The sequence below is a fragment of the Pararge aegeria genome, chromosome 13 (assembly GCF_905163445.1).
Source record: "Pararge aegeria chromosome 13, ilParAegt1.1, whole genome shotgun sequence".
In the NCBI taxonomy this organism is placed as follows: domain Eukaryota; kingdom Metazoa; phylum Arthropoda; class Insecta; order Lepidoptera; family Nymphalidae; genus Pararge; species Pararge aegeria.
The window spans coordinates 10,000,001-10,025,752 of NC_053192.1; the positions used below are offsets into that span (position 1 = coordinate 10,000,001).

Consider the following 25,752-nt stretch of genomic DNA (forward strand, 5'->3'; position numbering starts at 1 on the left):
AAATTATTTTATAAGCCCGTTTATTAAGAAAAGACAACATTTGTCTCTATACAATTAATAATCAAAATTGGCTTGTATGTTTAACCATCATGAAGGTACCTACTAATAAATTTTGATAAGATAAATTATTGAGTTTTATTCCAGCGACGTAACACTAAGTTAATAAAATACCACATTTGTAAAGGCCCGTGGTAGTAATGACAAAATTAATAGACACATTCATCGTCCCTCCCATACATAGTTAATTGTATTTCCGGGTCATCAATCAACGGAGATTTATTAGTATTGTCACCAAATCAAAAGGGTATACGAGTGGTTGACCGGGCCGCATTCTCTCACAACCACTAATAACTTAGCCAGCAACATGTCAACATTAGCTTTGCTGACGTATGCTATTTGATAATAGGGCCATATATTATTACAAAATGTTTATATAATGTCGCGCAATGAACGCTAATGTGTGCTAATACCCACTTCACGCTGGATAATTGATTGACAAACATTAACAGTTGACTTCTGTAGATTTTTCAACTAGGATTTCTTGTGTATGTTCCTAGTATGTGCTTACCAACTTAGCGTATTCTCGGTATTTGATCAAGGTCTGCGTATTTATTCTTTCGGCTATACTTATATGATTCTAATAAGATTTGCAACCAGCCTATGCAAGTTGGTCGCCTTATAGATAATTAGGAAAAGTTGTAATATAATTTAATCATAATCACAACTGTGAAATAGGTGCTGCACAAAGATGATCCTGGACAATGTTTTAGCCCATTTTTATTACTACTCTATAGAGGTTAAAACCAACACGCTGATCTTTTGTGGGTTGTGGGCTTTTACGATAATTATTGTTTAGTTATAATAACTACATTACCTATCTTCTATTATTGTATACGATGCTTTGTAATCGGTAATGCTTAGAAATTTAATCTCAGAGTCCATTATACAATTACTTGATACTAATAAAACATAGAAGTTGAGGCCTACAGCTTATATCTTTTATAATTTAAAGCAAGTTATGCTTAGCTTGCAAGATATACCATTATATGTGTACTTAAGATGTTATTTTATGATAATATATTTAAATTGATATAAATTCTTGTCATGGGATTTCTTATTTAAAATATAAATTTTAATAAAATTCTCCTGAGAACATAGCAGTAGACATAAGCTAAAGAGTAATACCCTAAAAAATACTAACATAATACTTCGATGAAACAAAGGAATTTCGTATAAGAATTAAAAAATCTTACGGCCTTAAAATTTAAATAACCGCCATGTTTTAACTGTAAGGGCCGCCGTACACGGACTGCTCGAGCAGTTAGCGGCTGAGTGAAATACACGGACCGCTCGAGCGGTCGGCGTCGACTGCTTGAGCTGTCGGTTGTTGACTGCTCGAGCTACGACTCAACTGCTCGAGCAGTTGATTTTCTACCACAGTCGAGTCATGGATTCTGACGAGGAAGCACTGCTTTTGCTGCTCCTGCTCAGGCGGAGACGACGGCGGCGACGTCAAAAGAGAAAATTTTGGGTTCATCCAATTTTGCAATTAAGAGAACAACGTGGACAATTCCATCATTTGTTTATGGAACTTAGAAGTGATGAAGAAAAATTTTTCAACTATTTTAGAATGTCAAAGTCTTCGTTTGATGAATTGTATAATATACTAAAGTCTCACATTAAACGGGAAGACACAATTATGAGGAGAAGTATCGAACCTGAAGAAAGACTAGCAGTAACATTGAGGTAAGAAAAATATATAGTAATTATTAAAATTTTTATTCATTAAAAATATTGGAAATTACATCATCGGACATTACAGAACATGATGAAAGGTCTTCAAATTGAGAATTTTGGTCATCAGCCATTGATGTAGAGGGGCCGGTTGCTGATCTAGAGGGACCAGGCACTGATGTAGAGGTAGAGGGGCCAGTATTATAACCCCATGGTCCACGATAATCATTAAACGATGAATATCCCCTGTCACCATAACTCGAAGGATATGTGTGATTTGTCATCCCTTTAAAGTATTTCACTACGTTAAGTATTTCGGTCTTAGCATCTAATTTATAATGCTCATTAATTTTTTTGAATTCGCCAACTAATGATAGTAAAAACAATTTATCTTCATCTTCATTATCAATGCGCGAATTCTGCGTTTTTTCATCTAAACGTTTGGATAATTTTTCAATTAAGACGTTCTCATCTGTGATTTTAGTAGTTAATTTTCTTTTGTTTCTTTCTCTGGGTATTTTATTTTGACCATTTTCGGTTTCTCCGGACGTAATTTCAGTGTGCTCACTCTCTTGTAAACTATTTGTTTTGTCGGGTCTATCTTCTATTATTGCCTTTAAAAAAGACATCTGCTGATAATATGCATATGGCCGAATGTTGAGGGCTGCTGAACCACTCTTTGGTTTAATTTTTTTAGCATATCTGGTGTATCCATCTCTTAATGTTTTCCATTTTTTCTGTATTAACATGGCTGTAACAACAAAAAAATATAAGTTAGTATAATTGATTGATTTATAAATATGTTTTACAGGTATTTGGCAACTGGATGTACATTTATGGATTTGCAATATAGTTTTAGAATAGCATCAACAACAATAGGTAAGATAGTGAGGGATGTTTGCAGAAATATATGGATACATATGAAGGATATGTGTATGGAACAACTAACTAAAGATAAATGGAAAGACATAATAAATGGTTTCAAAAAAAATGCTCAGTTTCCGAACTGCCTCGGTGCCGTTGATGGCAAACATATTAGAATAATACAACCCGCGCAAAGTGGATCGTCATATTATAACTATAAAAATTATTTTTCGATAATACTTCTAGCAGTATGTGATAGTAATCATATGTTCACTTTCGTGGATATAGGCTCATATGGAAGGCACGCTGACTCGACTATTTTCGAAGAGAGTTGTCTATATAAAATGTTACAAGAAAAAAAGTTAAATATACCTCCACCTTCTGCAATATCACAAAATGGACCGTTATTACCGAATGTGTTTATTGGGGATGAAGCGTTTAGCTTGCAGGAAAATTTAATGCGTCCATATGGTGGCAAGAATTTACCAGAGAAAAAAAAAATTTTTAACTATCGGTTATCACGTGCGAGGCGATATATTGAATGCACGTTTGGCATATTAGCTAATAAATGGCGGATCTTTCATAGACCACTCAACGTCAACGTTGATTTCGCAGTGGATATAGTAAAATCATCGTGTGTTCTTCACAACTACGTAAAACAACGAGATGGAAATAAATTTGAGGATACGTTTGAGGGTCTTCCTTATTCTATAATACATTCAACCCAGCAAGTTCGTCCAGGTGGACCTATGTTAACAACAATCCGTGAAGAATTTGCTAATTACTTTGTGAGCGAAGAAGGCAAACTAGATTGGCAATGGAATATGATATAAATCAAAAGGGCGCCGTCCGTATAACATAGCCTCTGTATTCTTTTAAATATTAAAAATATAATAAGAAGCAAAACAACTATTATATTGTTACCAGTCTGTTTTTTAATAATAAATAAAATAATAAATGTGTGTGTTAAATGACTGACTTTTTTACTTACCGATTTGATTTTTTTCTTCAACTGGTTTTTCATCAAAGTTCTCAATTACTTGGGCACAAATAATTGCCCATGCATTGTTCTTCTTTATTTTGTCGCTGTGTTCCTTAAGTTTATAGTTCCAAATAAGTTCTTGCGTTTTAATTGCGCTAATAAGGGCATCACTATCGCACACGCCCTCCATGTTCAAAAAACAGCCGGCAAATGAGAAAACAGACGCCGCGAGGCCGCAAAGGGCGGGGGGGAGAGGGAAGTCGGAGAGCTGTCGACTGCTCTAGCGCAGTCAACGGCTCGAGCAGTCGGTGTATGCCTCGCAACCGCTCGCGAGCGGTCGACGGCACGATGGAATTTCATCATGCAGTTGACGGCTTGAAGCGGTCGCGACTGCTCGAGCAGTCGTGTGTACGGCAGCGAATGAATGACTATAGTTCACTGCGCGGTCGCGGCTTTAAGCAGTCGGTCTCAACTGCTTGAAGCAGTCCGTGTACGGCGGCCCTTACTGTTTACATTTACACAAATATTTATAACTACGTTATAAAAACAATGTTTGCTACATTTTACAGTTACTATAATGGTAACGTGCACTTAGAGAAGCTAATTTTATTAAGTGGTACGTGCTACAATACACCGGCGTTTGTGTTTATGTTACAAATAACGCTTTCACACTCGAAGCAAAACACGATAACATTTCTAAAGAGAGAATGAGTTTTACATTTAGGTACAAGTGGTTAACAAGGATTGTTTGAGAAAAGTTATATTGATAAGGCATGTTATTTGATATATTACATTAATTCAAACACGTTTAAATTTCATATCAAGCTAAACCTCTGCTACAATCCTACCTGACAGTAAGTGATGATGCAGTCTAAGATGGTAGCGGGCTAGCCTGTTAGGACAATGGCTGTTACAACCCATACCCCTAAACGGTATCAGGTAGCTTGGTACGGTAGCCACGGCACGCCACGTGAACAAAGTACTAGGTACCAGGAATATTGTAAGTACAAAACGGTTCTTAGCCTCAGTTTGTTAAAATGCAGGTGATTTTTTTTTCTTAGAAAATATTTTTTCTAGCTTTCCTGTCAATTAATCAATACTCCTTATGCGGAGTTTGGTTTGTTGTGTGCCTACTAAAGTTTTATTTAATTCCATTATCACTAATACGCCGCTTGTATTATTGGATACGATTATATTTAGATACACCGAATTTCCGAATAATACTGCGAAACTAAACTACAGCGAATTACTATCCTCTTATTAATTAAACAGTAGGTATGAATTTAATTTAGATAAATAAGCTTTATCTGTTTGTTTAATGTTTGCTTTATATACACATTACAAATTGCCTAAAAGATAATATTATTCAGCTACTAAAGCAATAAAGAGATTAGCAATAAAATTGTCATCATTAAGTGCGTTTTTAAGATCATAAGTTTTAACGGCCAACTTAAATGGTTCGTGAATATACTGTTGTTCTGCTTTAAACATGCATTTACATAGTTATTGCTCAAGTAAATCGACTTGTGAATTCAAAATGTATGTACGTACCGTATCTACGAGCGTACAAAACTTTCCCCCATGTGTAGAGGACAAAGCAATTTTTCTTCAATATTTTTTAAGTAAATTGCGGAGCATTACCCAACAGAGTGGGTTTCTCTTAAGTGTGGAGACTACCTACAGTTGTACCTACCTACCGAGCGTTAGCGTTTCGACTTTCAAGATAATCTTGCTTTTTATATACAGCAATTAAAAACAATTATCTATTTATAGATCATGAAAAGCAGTATTTTTGTACATTAGTACCTAATTTGCATACATTTATTTGCTTTATTCATCAAGGTTTCATAATTTTGATATAACAATCATTTTAATATAACTATAATGCCAGCAACGAAGTATTTACTCCGTAAAATTATACCTAGGAATAATGAAAAGAAATATTATTACTTGCAAGTGTACCTAGAAATAAAGAAGCAATTCTAACGACTCCGTATTACTTACAATATCACTTTTAATTTTAATTCGAAGGAACTTTAAATCGCTGTTGACAAACGAGTGGCGTAAAACTCAAAAAGAGGTAGCGTGAGAGGTAATAAAAACGGAAGAAAGCGGTTTAAACTTTTCCCAGGTAAGTATTTATGTCACGGCGTGCTAACATTAAGCTCCGGGGAATACTAGAAGGGGATGGGTCACAGGGGTGTCTCGGTGCGCCGAGACGGTCGGTGCTCCGAACCGTCGTGGTTCGTCTTCTAAAGCGACAGATATTGATTTTGTACAACCACACACTAAAACATGAACCGAGTGTGCGGTAGTTATGCGTCTCAATACAGCTTTCACAGGTATTAACTGAGTACGTTACTAGCTTTCGCCTGGGGCATCTCTGCCGGGAATCGCTTTAACGGCTTGAGTGCAACGCTCTGCGATAACGTTTAGATACTACCGTACGCTAAAAGCGCTGCAAATGCTGAAAAAAGGAGTGGTTTAAAAGCGACGTTAACAGATTTTTAGCGCCTCACTACTTTTACAAATTCATTGTAGCGTTTTAAAAACTCCTGAAGCGCTTCGTTACAAAAGCTATTATGAAGAAAGAAGGTAAAGCTTAGACGAAAAAAGCGCAATTTCGTTCAAAAATTTACCGATGCCATATTGTAGTGTCTAAAAAGCTTGTCAACTGAAAGGTAATTTTTTTGGGGCCGCTACTTTCTCGTGCCAAATTGAATCTCTTTCGCGCGCTTATCAGATTTGGATCTTGTCAAACTTTTAAAAGATATTGCTTTTTTGCTTTGAATAATGTTATTTATTGTTGCTTTTGTTTGAACGTAGAATGTACGTACTCTGTACTGAGTTTAAATAAAGTAGGTAGGTACTATTATAGGGTTTTCGTCAGACTTTCTCCCTCTCGCTCACCGATGCTTCCTCGCTAAGTCCTGATGGGTAATCAGCCAAAAAGGAAGATTTATTTGACTGTTAAAGGAAAATATTTTTGGAACTTTTCCGATTCTTCTATAATTATTATTATCAAGATGAGAGGATGTAACTTCCTAACTGCAAGACATTAGAAATCACTGAAATAATTTTAAGTGCGATCTCTGTCTGCAGACCACTTTTCTTGCATGTCTGTATTTGACGAAAAGCGCAAGTAAAAAATGTTTAAGAATAGAGTCTTTAAAATCAGAATCTTTTATTTACAAGCTTTCAATTAGCTTAACCTGCCCCTGTGTCTGTCCGTCTGTAATCTAATATAGCAAGCTATAGTCTTACTTTCGGGTTTCCGATTGAGTTGAAATTTTGCATGCATATGTAATAACACTAAGATATTATTATGCTGTTCTGTTAAAATTTTAGACTGATCTTTAATAAATTAGGCTGATCTGACGATGGACAAGGGATCCATGGGAAATCTGTAATAAAATGACGCAAACACATAGGCGAAATTTAGCATTGGGATAGTTTAAATTGTAGGCGGACTTAGAAATATTTTTATCCCGGATAAACTAACGGTAAAAGTTATAATATGCATACATATTTAACATTAGATAACTTGTCTTAAAGAAAAAACAAACATTATGAGACTTGTTTAAACTTTGAAAGGTTCTCTTTGCCGTTATAATTATTATAAATACTCGTACCTTCTAATAGGGAAATGTAATTTAAATAATACACGTACCTAAGCTCGGGTATCGTGCTGTGACCAGAGATGGCTGAACGATGACATTTTGTTTATTTTACGGGATACGAAACTGGACACGGTGCGGCGTAGGTATCGTGGGAAAACAATAATTAGTTTGTGGCTACTTGGTTGCCATGTAATGTCGGATAACGGCTGTCGGGCACGGTCATGCACCCTATAGCTATCATCTATATTTCACCAGGATAATTCTGCCGTGCCCATGAAAAGTCGACTTTTTGCTAAGCTAAACCTGAGTCCCGCATCTGCAAAAGGAGCTCTACTTATGTATCTTAGTTGTTTTTTTTTTATATGTCTTTCCGTTTACGGTTTCCGATAAAACAATACATAGGTACTTCTAGCTCAAGAAAATTAAATTGTAACAGGTTTTATATGGATAATACTAAGTTTAGGCGCGTTATTAAATCCAGATGAAAGATATCTTGTCTAAATAAGAGGCGCGCGCGCATACTCGCTTTGAGGAATTATACAATTTTTATTGAATATATTGAATTTAAGTGTCATTAATGCAAAAAAAATCCAAGAATGTATAAAACTAATAATTTGTTCGTATATTGTTTTGTAGTTTCACACAGAAGAAAAATTTCTTAATCAGAAACTAAAATTTAATTGCATTTTCGATCGACTCGAAATTTGTAACGTTACAATTGTTTTATAATCGTTGCGAATAAAACACATAGCGAAGCGTGACCGTGTTCAACGACCTACTTAGTTTCTTATTATTATTAGTGTTTATTGTCGTAGTATATTTATTTATTTATTTTTTATTTTATTGTACCTTGTCATTTATTTAAAATAATCAATTAGTAGGGCTAGTATTCGATTTATTAACGGACGATTTAATGCGTTATCCCAAATCAATGAGGTTTACATGTTCTTACAATATCTTAGTTACTCTACGTTATAATAGTATTTAAGGGAGATTACGGTTTTTGGCATAATTTGTCAGTAGGTGTACAAACAAAGCGGTAGGTAACTTCAAACATTATTGTCTAAGGATTGCGTTGGTAAGCACAATTGGGCGACTATGTGAGCAGACGATTAATATAACGATTATTGTGCGAATAGTAATATACCTAGCTCGAATCACAAAATCAGAGAGGTTTTTTAGATCTATTTTAGCATCATATTTAGGCTTGATACAATTAATAGGTTCCCGGACTGTATGTACCTACACCAACCAATGTCTGTAACTTTATCATTTATATGATGTTAGTAATTATTAATTAGATTATCAAATATATTATTACATTCATAACTATCTGTAATCTTTGCGATAAAATAAAGAAACGTTCATGGGTATTTATCATAGGAATATCAAACTTAGTGATAGGTACAATGAAAAATTTATATAGCAGTTGATTATTATGAAAAAAAATCAATACATTCGCAATATAAAGCAAAGGATCAGAAACCACAGAAATAACAGCACAAAGCAACTAAGAGGTAGGTAGGCATACCGTACACCTTAGAGTTTATACAAATAAGGTGCATAGTCGGCAATTCGTTTCGTAAATATATTTTTTTGTTTCGCTGGTATTATTAGGAAGAGAAACCTCATATTTATTAGCCATATGTCGGTACGTTGGCGTAATTTCAACAAAAACCTGTTTTCAGTAGAAAATTAGCTTACCAGCCCATTGTAAGCAGAAATTGCATAAACGTTGCACACCGCATGTGGTGAATTAAATAGGAGCAAAGGAACCTGTTTGGGTCTATAATATAAGCGAGCTCCAACGAGGCACAAATGGCACGCCTGTCGTCATAATTTAGAACGATAGCGCGAAATGTTGTTTTGTTGTGCGCTTACTCAGCTCGACATACACAACATATTGTCGTTTCGAGGACATCACGAACGAGCGCAAACGGGCGAAAGCCACTAAGACCAAGTTACACTTTGTGGGAGACCACGGATGCACTTTGGTAGATGAGCGCTACACGCTGCGGCGCGGCGGCGCCTCGCATCAGCTGCTCCGACCTCCGTGCCCATAATCCATTTACCTGCATATCTTTACAAATTGCAAATAAACGTTTAAAATAATAAATACGTTTGCTAATAAACTAACAACGACTTTAGATTTCTTAATTTACATTTCAAATATCGGTACCAGGGTTCATTCAATAGGTCAATGCACTTCCGAGACGACGTCTGAAGCGATTATATACAGTTTTTTTTTTTTCGTTAGAATTGGAATATCCATTTAAACACCCAGTCAGCCATTTGATTGTACTTATTTATTGAATACGATAGATTTTGTTTAAAAGAAACTGGCTATTTTTGTAAGAAAATCGTAGACTTAATTGGTAGTCAATTATATTATTGACTCGTCATTGACGTTCTCACTGATAAAGCATAACATTAATGTCAAAAGTAAACAATTACTTGGAATACATTATGTAAATACAACCAGCAATCTTCGGTTCAGGTAAACTACTTAATTATTGCCAATGTAATGAGTATGAAATGTAAACCTTCTATTGTTGTGGGTTCGCGCAGTGTACCAAGTAACTAATTTAGTTAGACTAACCTCGAGATCCTCGTAGGTGCGAAATGCCATTATGGCGAATCCATCAATGATGTCTTCCTCTCCGAGGGGTTCCCTCGACTTCTTCCTCCGGGCTGGAGGACGAGGTGGCTTTTCTCTCGCCGGAGACTCGTCCTCGCCGCTGTCCCCATCCTTAACTTTACTCTCTCGCTGTGCTTGCATGCGCTGGGCCCGCTCCCTTCGCCTATTTCTCTGATTGCGCTGCTTCACTTCGTTTTCCATCGTTCGCACATTATTCGAAACACCCGACCACCGTGCTTCACTACACTAAAGTCCGCACTACACTTTTATCACACATGGTTAACCTTTGTTTCTATGCCGAGCAAATCGACAAAATACAAATCTTGCACACAGAAAAAGACACTGGCCGTTTCCAATGGCGGACCGTACACCGTTGCCGCATTGCAAGTAAAATGGCCGCGTAGCACTCGACGGGCTGTCTTCTTTCACTTTTACGTAAACGGAGGCATTATTACACTTAAACTAAGATATGCTACAATATATTTTAATAAGAACTAAGACAATTCAATGATAAATTAGTTTTATACATTATTCTGTGTTCAGAATCAGTCAATAGTCAATACAATGAAAGGTGTTGCACGACGCTAACGCTGCGTTGCGGTCGCGATGGTGAACTAAAGCAGTGCTGCCAACGTAAAAACACATACACTCCGCGATATTGGGCGTCATTGGCAATGTGGCGCTCTGATATGCTCTTCGCACTTATAACTCCATCTCTCTCTTCTCCATAAAAATAAGATTGCATTGCTGACCTATTTAATTGCGAAGTAGTACGTAGAATGATCGTTGTACATGGTAATTATGAATTTACAATGCCAACCAAAAGAAATGCCTTTTTTATAAACGAACGTAAATATGGTTTCATTTGATAACTTATTTAGCTTTGGGTTAAAGTACAATGTTAGAGATTCGACGATGCAAGAATCTTTGTTTATGTCACTAGTTTCCTTGAAACTCGTATAGAGTGCGTTAGTGGAATTAAGATTCGAGGTTTCGATTCGACATTTAAAAGAGTGAAGTTAGCTGTGAGTTAAGTTTGCGCATGTGGTAAACTTGTCAATTTCTGAAGTCGCGTTCAAATTATATTTCTTGAAGTGTGATCAACATAAATAAAAAAAATAAACTTAACGTGCTGCTGTTATTAATTGTACCGCGCGGTACGGTTATTTTTTTAATAAAGAAACATTAATTAATATATTACGTAAGCTACTGTGCGCTACATAGAGCCTAGCCAGACAGACGTCAGTTGAGTGGTATATGCTGAGCTTTTATTTGCACTTGTGGTGTTGAAAGAGGGGTGAAACATTTTAAAAATGTTACTTGATAAAGCACATTTCTTTTTCGTATTGACACATCGACTGGTAGTCCTTCCTAAACAAACTAAAAATTATATATAAAAGAAAAGAAAGAGTTTATTTTTCCTTCCTTGGCTTTCCTCATAATATCTCAGTCAAATTTTAATCAATTACGATTATTTTCTTCAATTTAAAGGGTTTGGCGCCTTGTATAAAATTATAGTTGGTCTCATTTGAATTTGATGATGATCCTACTTTTTTTAGCATTTTCAATCATCATAATCTGCAGCTTGTTGATCATGTCGCACTGCTGGGCATTTGCAAAACTCGCAACTCCGATCGGTAGGCTTTAACGATTAAAATGTCTTGTTAATGATTTACTGTGAGTGAGTTACCTGCAGAAAAAAATCATAGACAGAAAACTAAACACCTAACAATTTATTGAAGATTAACGAAGTAGGTTTTCTTCGTTTTTCAAAATAATATTAACCTACCCATTTGGAACCTACATCATGGCAAATACGAATTGACAGCTACGTAGGCACCTATGTAGGTTGTTTTAAACGTATAACACTATGAATAATTTATTACCGTCAAAACAATGATTACTGATGTGTGCGAGAAAACGTCCTCCGCTTATTTTACTTTAGTCGTGTGCGTGTTATCAAGTGGTAAACGTGTTCCATTATTTTCGTTAAGCTGTTGAGGATAAGTGAATCTAAATTTTGTTATCTATATAATTGAAACCAAAGTTTATTCTACATAGATTATTTTATTTTCAGTGATTTAGATAGGTTGGTATTTATCTATAATTAACGGTTTTTACAATTTTTTTTATTTTTTTTACTAACTACTTAAGTTTAATTATAACATCCGGTATATTCTTACTAGTTATATAAAAGGTTGTGTTTTGTACTTGATTTTTTGCTACATAGATATAGAGTATAACATTTGAATAAACAAAGTACCTAAACCTGCTTCCATATTATGTAAGGTTGCTAACCGTTTGTATTTTATACAAAATAAATGATTTGACAGTGGTGACTTTAAGACTTACAAATTTTGTAAAGAGATCATAGGGCGCTAAAGTACGCAACTATCAAAGAAATGACAGAATACGATAGCTAAAGGCCTGGCTCAACATGTCGCGAAGCTTAAATTGCAATGGGCGAGGCAAACCGATTGATGTTCGCGACCCAAGTTGCTGCAAGAAACGTAAAGTTTGTAGGCTCCCGACTTAGTGGCCGGATGATATCAAAAGAATTGCCGGAAACCACGTTCTGGAAGCAAGGGACACAAGACCTAAGCAGTACTGACAGTGGATGTCCATGTTTTGACATGATAATGATGATATCATTTCAAAGATTGTCATTAGTTAAATAAACGGTACTCTTTGTTACGTTGTAGGAAGCTATTATCACTAATAGAGGGCAAACTGTTAGCTGTAGGCGATGTTGAAGTGTCGTGCCTACTACCACTGGGGTTCGTAATTCGTAGAATTATAGTAGGTAGGTAACTTTTTGAAATCAAAATGTTTTCTGAAAGATATGTAAAGAAAAAATAATATAAAGTAGTATCAATAAATACTATTTTATATTATTTTAAAGAATATTCGGTAAGTACATGTTCATGTGTGCTTTTTTATTTTGTAAACATAGGTTTAACATGTTAAACGAAATAGTTACGAAGAGATTGTTTACAATAATACCTACCAATGTCTCTTTTTATTCGCATTGTGCGTAGGTAGGTATGTGGGTGTAGGTATATTCTCTTTGGTTTAAAATTTGTCACTTTGTCCATAGTCTGGGAAAAGAACTTGCTGGTGCCTGTGTGTAACCTGATGGTGGCGATAGGAACTCCTGAAATAAAGAAGATAGCAGCGTGATATTTGGGCTCGTTGGACTTTTTTATGTATAAAAAAACCACTTAAAACTCTTTCTCAAAAGGTCATATTATTTGAATCTACATAATTTCTTCGATTGTAATTCGAATACCTTACTGCTTTATGTAGGCAATGAAGGCATTTAGAGTAAAAACGCCGTTACGCTCGGCCAACGAGCTTCTGTTTTGTTTTTATTCTTTTTAATTTTTGTAAAGCCTTAATGCCGCGTGTACACGAAGGGGTGGTGAAACGGAGTAGATTGGTCTGAGCTTTTATATTTCATTTTTTCTTTTATGGTAGCTTACAAACATACGTCTCCCCTATTGAATAGAGAAATTGACATTGGTCCGTGTGAATTGGTTTTTAAAAATAATTTTATCGCATTCATTGGTTTGAGAAATTTAAAAACTTAGTGCATAATATTATCTAAAGCTGCATTTCATGGAAATTATGAATAAAGCAGTCTCTCTGTTTGGCTCTTTTTCCGCGTGAATCTTCGTAACCACAGAAGCCATCTTTAAAGCAGTTAGGGGACTTTGCAAAGAGTCATTGCAAGATAATTGAAAAAGATTTCGGCTTTCTAAAAGTTTTGGCTAATTTAAAATTTGCCGTATGGTGACGCAGATTGCCGGCGTGTGGCGTGGCAAATCAGAATACAATTGTCACCATCCCTCCGCTACCAGCGCTTGTCCTTCGAAACGACTAAAGGAATATAACAGAGAACTGGCAGCAGCGTCTTTGCCACTACGACCATGTACTGCCAACCTGCCTGCCCAGCGTGTTGATTAAAAGAAGCATATTTATTTTTCCATACATACGAATTCAAAACAATTTAAGTGTTTACTTACGACAACCCTATTGAAGATAAAAAACCGAGACGCGCTTAGTACCTACGCTACGCGACGCGTACCTAGTAAAATGACAGGAGTCCATAGAATTTTAATTTCACCTTATATTCATGTGATGCTGTATCTGATTTCTTTCATTAAAAACAATGGCAGTGGTTTACTCAAGAACTTTTAGCGTTTTGGTTTCAAAGATAAGTTTCAGAGACAGTTCATATGTACCTTTAAAGCCTATGTACATTTACACGTTGCGTTGTAGAGAGAGCTAATTTTTATTTTGTGATCCATAGGCGAGGTTATGACCAACATACACTTCATTTTATTCATTTGCAATTAGTTATACCTACTTGACCTGTCGATATAATATACATATTTTGTACTTACTCGTACTTTCTTTGTTACAGATTTAACCATGAAAGGTAAACAGCTCAATCGAGCTATCATAACGATAAGCTTATTAGGCGTGCTGCTGTCGACATACGCCCTGTACGTAGAACTTCTTGCTGAGTTGAGGCCTGGTTACAAGGCTATGTGCGATATATCGGAGCATGCGAGCTGCTCCAGGGTACTTACCTCCAAGTAAGTACGAATTAAAAGCTTTGCACACCGTTGTAAACGCTTTCTGAACTATTTGAGCTTCGGATAGTGTAATTTCTCTGTAGGAACCATAATGATAAGTTTACTCAATATGCTGCTTATAAGCTGAGGTCTGGGTACCCTGGGATATAAGTATTTGATCAAGTAAGGGTTCTGCCTGGCAAATTTGTACTTTTAAGTACTTAAGTTATTTTTTCTGAAGCTTGAGACTCTGTGGATCGTTGCGCCATGAGAATCAAAGGTGACAAATAGTTGACGCAGTCAAAACTACTTAGTTAACAGCACCGACGCAATGCCTGTTTATCGAATTTTTACAGGATACTTCGGCGAGTGTGCTCAGGAACTTCACAATCTTGTCCCCTCGTCCCCGTTCTACCACAGAACAGTGAGACGCTGTGAGCGGAGGCATCCTTGTGGTTGATATTCAAACAACACGCACAAAACTTTTTTATCCACGTTTCCGATATACGTACCGCTAAGGTGTGAAACGGCCTCCAGGCATCTGTGTTTCCTGCCACGTCTAACTTGAGTAGGTACCTTCAAGGCAAGAGTGAATAGACATTTTCTAGGCAAGCGTGCTCTAACCCAGACTTCATCATTGCTTTCTAAAACGCCTGATTCTCGTCAAGCGCTGGCATATCGTTAATAAGAAAAACGAAACGTGTCACCTTGCGATCTGAAAGAATCCCAATTAAATCGTATTGAAGACGTTGACGTTTAACTAAGTTTGATTGCATCAAATTCTGGACATCGACGCAACGAATTCGTTAAAAGAGGCAGTTATTTCGTAATGACTGATTGACACTTTAATTTTATTTACTTACTAGGTAGTATCGTTATACGAGTAGATATTTATTTAAAATTTCGCTTCGAAGCAACGTATATATATATATATTTATATATATATATATTTCATCAAGTACATCTAGATAGATGACCCTACTAATATTATAAATGCTAAAGTTTATATAGATGGATGATTGCTACTCTTTCACGTTAAACTACTTAACCAATTTAATTAAAATCTGAAATGGAGTTAAATTAGACCCTGGATTAATACATAAGCTACTTTTTATCCAGCTATTGATATAACAGAATAAATATATCCATACTAAAGTAAAAAATGCGAGATTGTGTCTGTTTGGTTTTCAATGCGGAATCAACTACCTAGCTGATCTTAAAGAAATTTAGCAGAGCTATAGCATCGAATCCCAGATGCGGTCAAAAGATACTTTTAATCCCGAGACAAAAAAATATACCTACTAACGAAGTCACGGGTAAATGCTAGTTGACCGTAAAACAGATAAACAAAAGAAAAAAAACCGTTTTTGTGTTGCAGGTACGCGAAGGGCTTGGGTCTCGTGCCCGAGGGCTCCCCCTTCAAAGTGCCGAATTGTGTGTACGGGATTATCTTCTACTGCATCATTATATTCTTGAGTAAGTGCACTTTTTTATTTAATTACTTGTAGTTTACTTGTAGTTATACTCTATTAAGCGGTGATAGCCACATCACGGCTAGCAGAAGCATGAGACAATTTTCTCCCCGGGGAAAGGATAAAAATGTATGCACTGGCGAACCAATGGAAATAATATGCAAATAATATATGTGTAATAATAAACGGGGATAAACTTCTACTATTCCATGTTCCCGTGCTTTAGCAAATATACACGTTAATTATATACCCTTGTGCGCCAGTGTTCTGGGAGCTGATTAAGCTGTTGGAAAAGATAATTTTTTATCCTTTCCCCGGGGATATAGTTGTCTCCTGTCCATGCTAGCCGTGCTGGTTAAGGCTACGGCTTCCCTTTCGGTGGGAGTTGGGACGAAAGTTCGAATCCCGGCACGCAACTCTAAATTTCGGAGTTATGTGCGGTTTTAATTTTATAAATTAAAATTAGGTGTCAACTGCTATAACAGTAAAGGCAATATATACATCGCGAGGAAGGTAAATCCTTCTCATTCTGTGTGGAGAACCGTACCCTATAGTGAGCAGTTTTCATAAAGTTCTCAAAGGTTTGTCAAGTCAACCAATCTGCACTTGGCCAGCGCAGTGGACTACAGCCTAAACCCTTCTTCATTCTGAGAGAAGACTGCGACCTGCCGTGGTCGGTAATGGGTTGATAATCCATATACGATCATAGTCTCTTTTAAAATTGTTAGTAAAATTGTCAGTTCGCAGGTTTGTCCCGTTAAACCAATGTGTTTTGCACAGCGATTCGAGACACGGACTTTATAAAATAGATCTCTTTTAGAGATTTCCTTTGTACATTTCATGTATCTTATGTTCACAATTACAATTTATGGTACATAAATAATTATCAGGAAACTACACCACTATGGAATTCGGGGCATAGCTCTAGATTTAATGATTTCCTATCTTAATGATAGAATTCAAAAAGTTGACGTGAACGGAAAGCGGTCTAACGGGTCATTTGTGCAAATTGGTGTCCCCCAGGGATCTATATTAGGACCCTTCCTATTCCTCATTTACATGAATGACCTTCCTTACCTAGCTGAGGACAATCACGGGATAGTATTGTTTGCTGATGATACATCATTGATGTTTAAAATTAAACGTCGTGAAAAAAATCTTACTCACATATAAATAATTTAGCGAACAGACTTAGTTCTGCAGCATACGCGGTAAAAAAGATTCGTCATATGACAAACATAGAAACTGGTAGGCTTGTTTATTTTAGTTATTTTCACAGCATTATGTCCTATGGCATTTTATTATGGGGTAATGCTGCTGATATAGATTCTATTTTCGTCCTGCAGAAAAGGGCTGTTCGTGCGATATATAAAATGGGCCCAAGAGAGTCATTAAGGGATAAATTTAAAGAAGTTAAAATAATGACGGTGCATAGTCAGTACATATACATATGAAAATTTAATCTATGTCCATAAAAATATATCAAAATTTAAAAAGAAAATGCACTGTAACAATATAAATATTAGAAGCAAAAATAAACTCGTTGTGCAGTTTACTAGGCTACACAAAATTGCAAATTCATTCAAGGGCAATTGTATATTATTTTATAACAAATTACCAAATGAAATCTTTGAGTTGTCTCTCAATAAGTTCAAAGTTTATATAAAACGTAAGCTTACAGAAAAATCCTATTATAACATTAAGGATTATTTAAACGATAAAAAAGCTTGGGTGTGAATTGCTCTAGCTTCATAGCTTAATTTAAATTTACTGGAAGATGGTGATAACAAAAAAATAAATTTACCCGGCTAAGTTTGTTGTGGGCTCTTCTTAGACCAGGGCGCGTTTGGAACCCTCGTAGCTTTAGATATAAGTTGGCGAACGAAGTTATCACCATCCCGTTACAATTATGTAAACAATCATGTATGAACGCTTCATAAGTGCCTGTGATAGGCCTACATGAATAAAGAAATTTTGAATTTGAATTTGAAATAAATAAAAAAAAGGAAATAAGTTTGCAATTTATTCACCCATTAAAAATTATATTAAATGAAAAGCCTCAGGCATGTTTTTTTCGGCAATTTAGAAACGAAATCATAAGGTCCCCATATACTTTATGATCTTTGTTTGAGGGTCGGTAGTTCGTTGCATGCAAGCAAACTATCTAGTCGTTCTTTTATCCTTTCTAGATTTTTCGACAATTTTCCAATAGAATTTAAAAATGTTCATGTTAAATTCTCCTGCACTTCTATTGAGAAACAGTTAAAATGAAAGAGTTAGAATAAGTCAAATCGGAAATATACTTTTTTATAAACATAATTTATTATCTACGTGGCCCTTAATCTCTCCTATCGCCTTTTAAGCGTTGATTAATTGACATAATCATTGCATGTGAACGGCTACCATGTTTGTCCGTTTTATGTAATTGGTCTCAATAATTTAATACGTCAAGATATCTACGAAACTCGATAAAAACGGTTTTCTTGGTGCGCTCATGTTTTATTAATATGATTATGTTGCATAGGCTTGTAACTCTTGTAGCTACATCTGCCCTGCTTAATAGGCACTTTAATTAATGCAAAGCAGCTAGCTATTGCAGGAGGTGTCACGTTAAATAGGGATTTAAAAATTAATTATTTATCTATTTAAACTTAAATCTATCTGAAAGGTTACCCTAATGCATCATAAATATAGTTCATACATTCGGTATCGCAATTATTTGTCTTCTGAAACATTAAATAGGTGCCATTAAGACTCCCTTTGGCTCATTTATTTTCCAACTTACTTTTAATAACAGGGAAAATAATGTACAAGATTCACAAATGTGTTAAAACCGTTGTAATATATGCGGACCGTATTCGATTTCAGAATGTTGCCAACGCCTAAACCGATATTTTACAGAATTATAATTACTTTTTACTTCACGTAGTTATAGGTATACTGCATTTGCATTCATAACTAGTTCAAGATAAGTAGCTCATACCTACAGGGTTCCTGGACCGATTACAGGACAATTTCATAAGAGCAGTAATTATTCTACGATACTATAAATATATATATATACTATATATATATATATTTCTGTAATAAAATTGATAAATTTTAATGTCTCTTTAATTTTTTGCTGCTAAGCAACGTATCTCTCACTATCACTCACACAATCTCAGCCTAATTAATGCGTAATAAAGTAAGAATTATACCTAATTTGTTATATAGATTTGAGCTCGCATATATAAAAATGCAGTTATATCTTTAGCACGGAGGAAAGTAAAGTTCCGATTCCTAATTAAGGTTTTTGAGTCGATAACGTTACAGTTTATAATTTATACTGACAATGCTATTATTTTATATACTATAATACCTTAGGCTAATATTTATAACATTAAGAAAATATTAAGTATCGAATATAGTCGTTGCATGCCATTGCATATATTGTTTACAGCGCAACTAAGGTGTTGAGTTCGTTGTTTTAGATACTGTGTGGCACGATGTGTTTGGTGTAAAGTACCTACCTAGTTTGGAAGTAATTTTCGGCATGACCTGGAAATCTACTCTGGACCTTGTTAACCTTTGTCGAACTAGACCAAAGAGTGTATATCGGGAATATTACCTCGTGTGTTGTTGCTATTAAAATCGGTAAATTTAAATAGCTGAATATCAAGATTTGAGAAAAAAAGAAAAAACTCGTCCTATTAAAAACCTCTTTTCCGAAGTCGGTCAGTAATAGCGCTATGGGAAACCTTCAAACGAGATTGGTATAGTCAACGCATAGCAAACCCGTTTACTGTGCAATTTGAAAATGTAAATCGCGAATCGTGCTTTGCGACTACGAGGAAATATTGCGAAAGCCGTGCTTCCTACTTATTTGGTCTCTCAGTAGCTGTGATTCTGCGAATAACCGTTATCTTAGAAGGCTGTCATTTAGATAAGCCTCGAGTTTAAGTACCACAGTATTTATTGATATGTAACCTATAAGATTAACCCCTTTGTTTTTGTACGCATACCGCAACCGGGAGGGTCAAGCACCGCAAAGCAAGGTCTCCTACTCAGCACCAGCTCGAGAAAGCTGCACAATACACTGCTGACACACTCGCATTTGTAATATGGAAGGAAAGTTTAGGACTACAGCGGATATTCTTGTTTTAATATATCTCTTGGCTGAAGCGTTTTTGCGCGTAGTCGCCAATGAGCACGGATCGTGAGTCATGGCTGTGGGAAAATGTTGCGAAAGTCGTCAAACCGTTTCGCACCTATTTGATAATCCAAGATTTATTTTAATGGATATAACAGTTATCGCAATAATCGCATATTTTATGATACCTCTTTAGTTGGGAGTGAATTAAACGAGATTTGAATAGGTGATTTCAAATGTGTTTAGTTATGGTTAACGAAAATATAATAAAATTAAAAAGGTTTGTTCGTGATGAAAGGTATACCTACTGGTGTAATAAAGAAATACCTACCTTAACATTTCCAGTGTGTTGATCACTGTGTTAATCACCGGGAGGTGGGGAGAGCGCGTAGCTCGCCAGGAGTTAAGCCCCGGGCTTGACACCAGGGGAACTTTAACATAAAGGCACCTCTTGTGAGGCTTAGACCTCGACTTGAGGTGACGTCGTCCTAATTGGGTTTCTTGGACTACAGTTTAGTCCGTATGCCCCAATGACTTTGGATGAGACTTTGTATTTGTGCAGCATTTTAGGTAGTAATTTGACTGTCCGGTAGCAAACGGTTTGGGCCTCTTGAGGGGAGCAGTGTTTGGGGTTGGGAGTGTAAGAAGATGCACGAGCCTACCAACTTTTGGGCAAGAGTATCCAGCGTCTCTCAGAGAGTAAGATTTGGAGGACACTTAAAATATTGGGCTAGGGCTGGAAGCTGAGGTAGGAAGATGGGGACTCTGTGGTGATCTATCTGCATTGCCGAAGAAAAGCGGGCTGCCCTTGGGCGCATGAACTTGAGTAGGACAAACTGGATATATGTTTTGTATCATCATAATATCAACCCATTACAGGCCCAAGACAGGGTTCTCCTCTCACAATGAGAAAGGGTTAAGGCCGTAGTAGATAGGTGGAAAAACATTTGAGAACATTATGGAGAACTCTCAGGCATGCCGGTTTCCTCACGATGTTTTCCTTCACAGTTGAAGCAAGTGATATGTTGTTTTTTTTTTATACTACGACAATACACACATCGCCATCTAGCCCGGAAGTAAGCGTATCTTGTGTTATGGGTACTAAGATGACGGATGAATAATATACATAAATACTTAGAACATAAACATAGTACATATAAACACCCAGACACTGAAGAACATTCATGCTCATTACACAAACGTTTTCCAGTAGTGGGAATCAAACCCTTGGACTCAGAAAGCAAAACTTTAACAAATCATAAGCTAGACGTCAAGGTCATTAGGACATGTTAGTCTTATTTCTCCTACTAGTAAGATAACTCAGTAAAAGCCTATGAAAGCACCAAGTCGATCTCTCTGTAGGTGCTGATTTTGGAAGTCAGTCTTCTAAAAATACTTTTATAGGATAAGGAAAAATGTTGTTTATACTTTACAGCGATGGATCCTTAACGTGGGAAAGCTAGCATGTGTAGCGAAAGGCAATTCACGAGTAATTTGCTCATCATCGCGAATCGTGCTTCGTGTCAGCGGAAAATATTGCGAAAAACTCGTCTAAACTGCGTATATACCGTGGGGTGAACCGTCAAATAACACACCATAAAAAATGTAAATTTTATTTTTTAATAAAGAAAATATGTACCTAATTTTGGTAAACAATATTAACTCTAGGATTCGAAACTACGACTTTTATGGATCTCTTCACATATCACTTGGATAAAGCCTGACAGCTTTTTGACTTGAGATTTGAGCTTCTTAATTTTAAATAGACGGCCGAGTGGCGCAGTGGGCAGCGACCCTGCTTTCTGAGTCCAAGGTCGTGGGTTCGATTCCCACAACTGGAAAATGTTTGTGTGATGAACATGAATGTTTTTCAGTGTCTAGGTGTTTATCTGTATATTATAAGTATTTATGTGTATTATATTCATAAAAAAAAATTCATCACCTATCTTAGAACCCATAACACAAGCTACGCTTACTTTGGGGCTAGATGGCGATGTGTGTATTGTCGTAGTATATATAAAAAAAAAAAAAATTATAACAGGTGTTTAAATCAGATATTCGTACGGAATGCCCACTATAATTAACATAAAACATCTAAATTTATTCTAACAAGTCCATAACTAAAACTTATAATTTCAGGTTATCACTATTTAAGTCTGCGTGGAACGGTGCCAAGAATGTTAGCTGCATTTCCGCGCAGAATGCTATGTTGATGCTTTGCGTAAAAACTGATCCAGTCCACTTATCTCACCCATAGAGGCAATTAAACGAGGCGTTATGTCGCTCAAGAACTTTTTGCTCTCAGCTGCCATGGTCGGGGCCCCACGATATCAATTACAACCGGCCCTAGGTACTACAGACTGTCTATTAAGGCTCGATTTACACATGCATTAGATAGCGAGTAAGTTGTCGATTCGGCGAGTAAAATACGTTCTTGCTATAGATAACATCGAGCAATGCCGAGCTAGCTAGTTAAACTTACTGGGTTAAGTAACACTTAATTGAACTCACTTCCTAATTATTTTCTATTAGTAGATCTACTACTTACCTACCTCTCTGGCGCTTTTGCTTTGTAAGTCTTATTAAGTTCTCGGGTTTTATTTATGTGTGGTTATGAATTGTGCCGTGTGTTCAAACTTTAAGGCATATCAAAAGATATGCCTAGCCTCACGACACAAACGTTTTACCAGCGGCAGATGTACACCTTTCATATATTTTTTAACATACCGCTGCGATGCCGCGTAAGAAGAAAAATCCCGACCAGGTTTTCGCGCTCCCAATATCTAGTTTTTTTTAATAAGCATAAATCAATATCTGTTTATAAACACAACCATAAGACCGCACTAAATTCCTTACTTCGCACAGGCACTGAGAACTTAGCGAAAGAAAACCCCAATGTACAACAATTCTTGGCCCGAACCTAAAATCAAATAGTTACAGGACCTCGTGATTTATAGTCGGACATGTGTTATCATGCGCTGTACTTTGCAGTACAGCGCCGAATGTTAGCTTTGTTGTAAAGAATAAATAAATATACTACGACAATACACACACCGCCATCTAGCCCCAAAGTAAGTGTAGCTTGTGTTGTGAGTACTAAGATAACTGATGAATATTTTTATGAATAATATACATAAATACTTATAATATACATAATATATAATAAAAAAGAGTAGGCGCCAATCTATGTCACAAAACTCCGTTAAAATAAAATATCATCTTTAACATCATCTATAGCATTTAAAGGACATTGAGTTGGTCATAGGCCGCCTCTCTCATTAAAGCGAGGGATTAATAGGCCAAGCTTAACTTACTTATGTCCATGCTGTGTTATTTATTATAAGTAGATTCGCGTACTTTTTCGATGATTATCACATGCTAGCAAATGTCACAGTGCCTCCACCGTTAAACCCTGGTTTAATGTGCTCTAAGAAGCACGGGGAGCCTCAACACTAACTGCCTACTGATTTTAGTGAAAATAACCTCAATAAATTTGAATTGTTGTACAATTCTTCGCCGACCGAAGTATCAAATTTAGGACCTCGGGACATGCTAGCAACTGGACCATGCCAGTATGCCAGTGGTTACAAAAACCCGTTACAGTAAATTATGGTACATATCCATTTTTTTTTTAATTTTATACCACTACAAGTTAGCCCTTGACTGCAATAACCTTGATCCCAATAAGTAACGGTCTTACTTGTTAGGGGTATGCTAGGAATATTTAACCACACCCCTAATCGGTTTCTAGGTGACATCGTACCGTAACGACATGTCTTTGTCGGTAGGGTAGTAAAGTAACTAGCCATGGCCGAAGCCTCCCACTAGACCAGACCAGAGAAAATTCAAAACCGCTCACTGTTGCGCCACGGAGGTCGCGTCAAAAACCACCTACTGAAATATCTGCACAAATTACGTCGCTAACATATATAACGACTGCGTAAATTGTTTTTCCAATCCCGTTTTAATATTACGTAAATTTCCATGAGCAACATTATCCGATTATGCTAATATAAATTGTCAAATAATGCAGTTTTCATTACGTTTCCCGAAAGTCGGTACCGCGGCACGATTTTAAACCAATAAAACGTATTTGAATATATTATGGAGGGTTTGCGTGAGCATTTATTGCTTCGCTAAATTGTTAATACCGCGGTACACGGTCGTAAATGGTTGGATTATTTTGTATGGGCCATTGTATTTCAGTTTTGTCGGTACCTAATCGAAACGGACCAGCCGATATTCGATAGCATTGTTTGCTACCTAATTTACCTTACCTTTTAATAAACCATAGTGTTTCAGTGATTATGGTAACAGCTATTCAGCTTTATGCAGTGGCGTGCACTTCATACATGCGCAAAAGCACTTCTTACCCTAAAATTGATGTATAACTCGTATAGGAGGAGGATTTTTGGCATTTTATGCAATTTTCCTGTCGTATGCATACCCTGGTAAGAAACCCAGTGCACACTGGCTTTATGATTAGTTATAATTATAAATATCATCATTATTCTAATAAAGTCCTACTGTTGGGCACATGCCTCCTCATATGTAAGAGAAGATTTTGAATCTTACACCCACCACTATCTTACAACCTTATCTTGGACTGCGCTGCTTCAATGCGGCGATGGCGGTTTGTCCTATTCACCACGCTGGGCAGACAGGTGGGTGATCGCAGCAGATCGTAATAGTAGCAAAAAGGACGCTGCTGCCCGCTCTCATTAACATTACCTAAGTCGCCTCGTGTGACACCCGCGAGTAAAGGAGGGGTGGTGCATGACAACTGTATTATCCGTCTATCGTCTCGTATATCTGTAATATTAAAACCTTATCGTCCAAGCGAGAATAGACATTTTCTAGGAGAGCACGCTCTACGCTACATATTTGGTCAAGTAGGTCCTATTGCATCTACTAGGGTTCCTTACCCCCAGATAACGTAACCCGTGATGATAACTAAGCACGTGTTGACGATTAATTGTCAATCCATATGTCTGTCTAGTCTTTATCGCATAAACATAAGAAGAGAGTTGAAATGAAATAGTTACAGAGTTATTTGCTAACAAAATACAAAAAAAAAGTTTAAACATCGACCTTTTATATTTAAAATTATTGAAAGCAAGAAACGATATTTTTTTTGTGTTTTTAGTTTGATATTATTAATTATAAGTACTGTTTCTTATTGCCCTTCGTTTCCAGTCCAACTAGCGCTTGTTCTTTTTTTATTTTAATATATTTATGGAAATAACTCCTTTTGTTTTGTTTCAGCTACATATGACCATGTACAGGTGGTGCAAATACAGCTCGGTATTTCTGCAGCATCCCTTTTAATCTGTGTTTATCTGGCTTACCTGTTAATCTTCGTACTGCAAGACTTCTGCTTAGTTTGCGTCACTACCTATGTTCTCAATATTGCAAATACCGTCCTGTTGAAAAACAAGTATTCTCTTTTAACTACGAAAAATAAATAAACCGTTTCAAATGTGTCAAACATGTCTAAAATTGATAATAATACTTAAAAAAGCTTCTGTACAATTCTTTTAAATATTGGTGTTCTTAGCGTCGTACGCCATCTGCTGTTGATGATACAAATTATTTGAAAAGTGCCATCTAGTGTCGAATAGATTTTTGTTTTTCTATGATACCAATAGATGTCGCGGCTTCTTTTTTTAAAGTACGAATTAGTAAAAACCTTTAATTGTCTTTTTTTTAATAATGATTGATGCTGAAATA

The 25,752-nt window shown here is 36.2% G+C and overlaps 4 protein-coding genes across 11 annotated transcripts in view; 2 read left to right on the top strand and 2 right to left on the bottom strand.

The window, feature by feature from the left end:
- Positions 1 to 10,762, bottom strand: part of LOC120628766 (autism susceptibility gene 2 protein homolog) — a 90,744-nt gene extending 79,982 nt beyond the window's left edge. For all 6 annotated transcript variants that reach the window (XM_039897383.1, XM_039897381.1, XM_039897379.1 and 3 more), the window contains exon 1: positions 9,800 to 10,762. In XM_039897383.1, the coding sequence (XP_039753317.1) occupies positions 9,800 to 10,039 (240 nt within the window). In that variant the 5' untranslated portion in view covers positions 10,040 to 10,762. The remainder of the gene's footprint in view (positions 1 to 9,799) is intronic.
- LOC120628767 (protein ALP1-like) lies at positions 1,304 to 3,591 on the top strand. Its single transcript, XM_039897384.1, has 2 exons — positions 1,304 to 1,746; positions 2,546 to 3,591. Exons 1-2 carry the CDS (start codon positions 1,448 to 1,450, stop codon positions 3,429 to 3,431), a joined length of 1,185 nt encoding a protein of 394 aa, XP_039753318.1. The 5' UTR covers positions 1,304 to 1,447; the 3' UTR covers positions 3,432 to 3,591.
- Positions 1,761 to 3,784, bottom strand: LOC120628768. The gene is made up of 2 exons (XM_039897386.1): positions 3,590 to 3,784; positions 1,761 to 2,485 (listed from the first exon to the last, which is right to left on the bottom strand). Exons 1-2 carry the CDS (start codon positions 3,768 to 3,770, stop codon positions 1,779 to 1,781), a joined length of 888 nt encoding a protein of 295 aa, XP_039753320.1. The 5' UTR covers positions 3,771 to 3,784; the 3' UTR covers positions 1,761 to 1,778.
- Positions 10,763 to 11,730: 968 nt separating the features above from the next.
- On the top strand, positions 11,731 to 25,640 carry LOC120629028 (vitamin K epoxide reductase complex subunit 1-like protein 1). 3 transcript variants are annotated; one of them, XM_039897764.1, is made up of 5 exons: positions 11,731 to 11,927; positions 12,936 to 13,079; positions 14,265 to 14,439; positions 15,797 to 15,894; positions 25,288 to 25,640. In XM_039897764.1, exons 3-5 carry the CDS (start codon positions 14,273 to 14,275, stop codon positions 25,488 to 25,490), a joined length of 468 nt encoding a protein of 155 aa, XP_039753698.1. In that variant the 5' UTR covers positions 11,731 to 11,927; positions 12,936 to 13,079; positions 14,265 to 14,272; the 3' UTR covers positions 25,491 to 25,640. The 3 variants fall into 3 exon arrangements, with proteins under 3 accessions (XP_039753698.1, XP_039753697.1, XP_039753699.1); XM_039897763.1 differs by lacking the exon at positions 12,936 to 13,079 and having other exon boundaries at positions 11,734 to 11,927; XM_039897765.1 differs by lacking the exons at positions 11,731 to 11,927; positions 12,936 to 13,079 and adding an exon at positions 12,580 to 12,641.
- Positions 25,641 to 25,752: the final 112 nt, after the last annotated feature.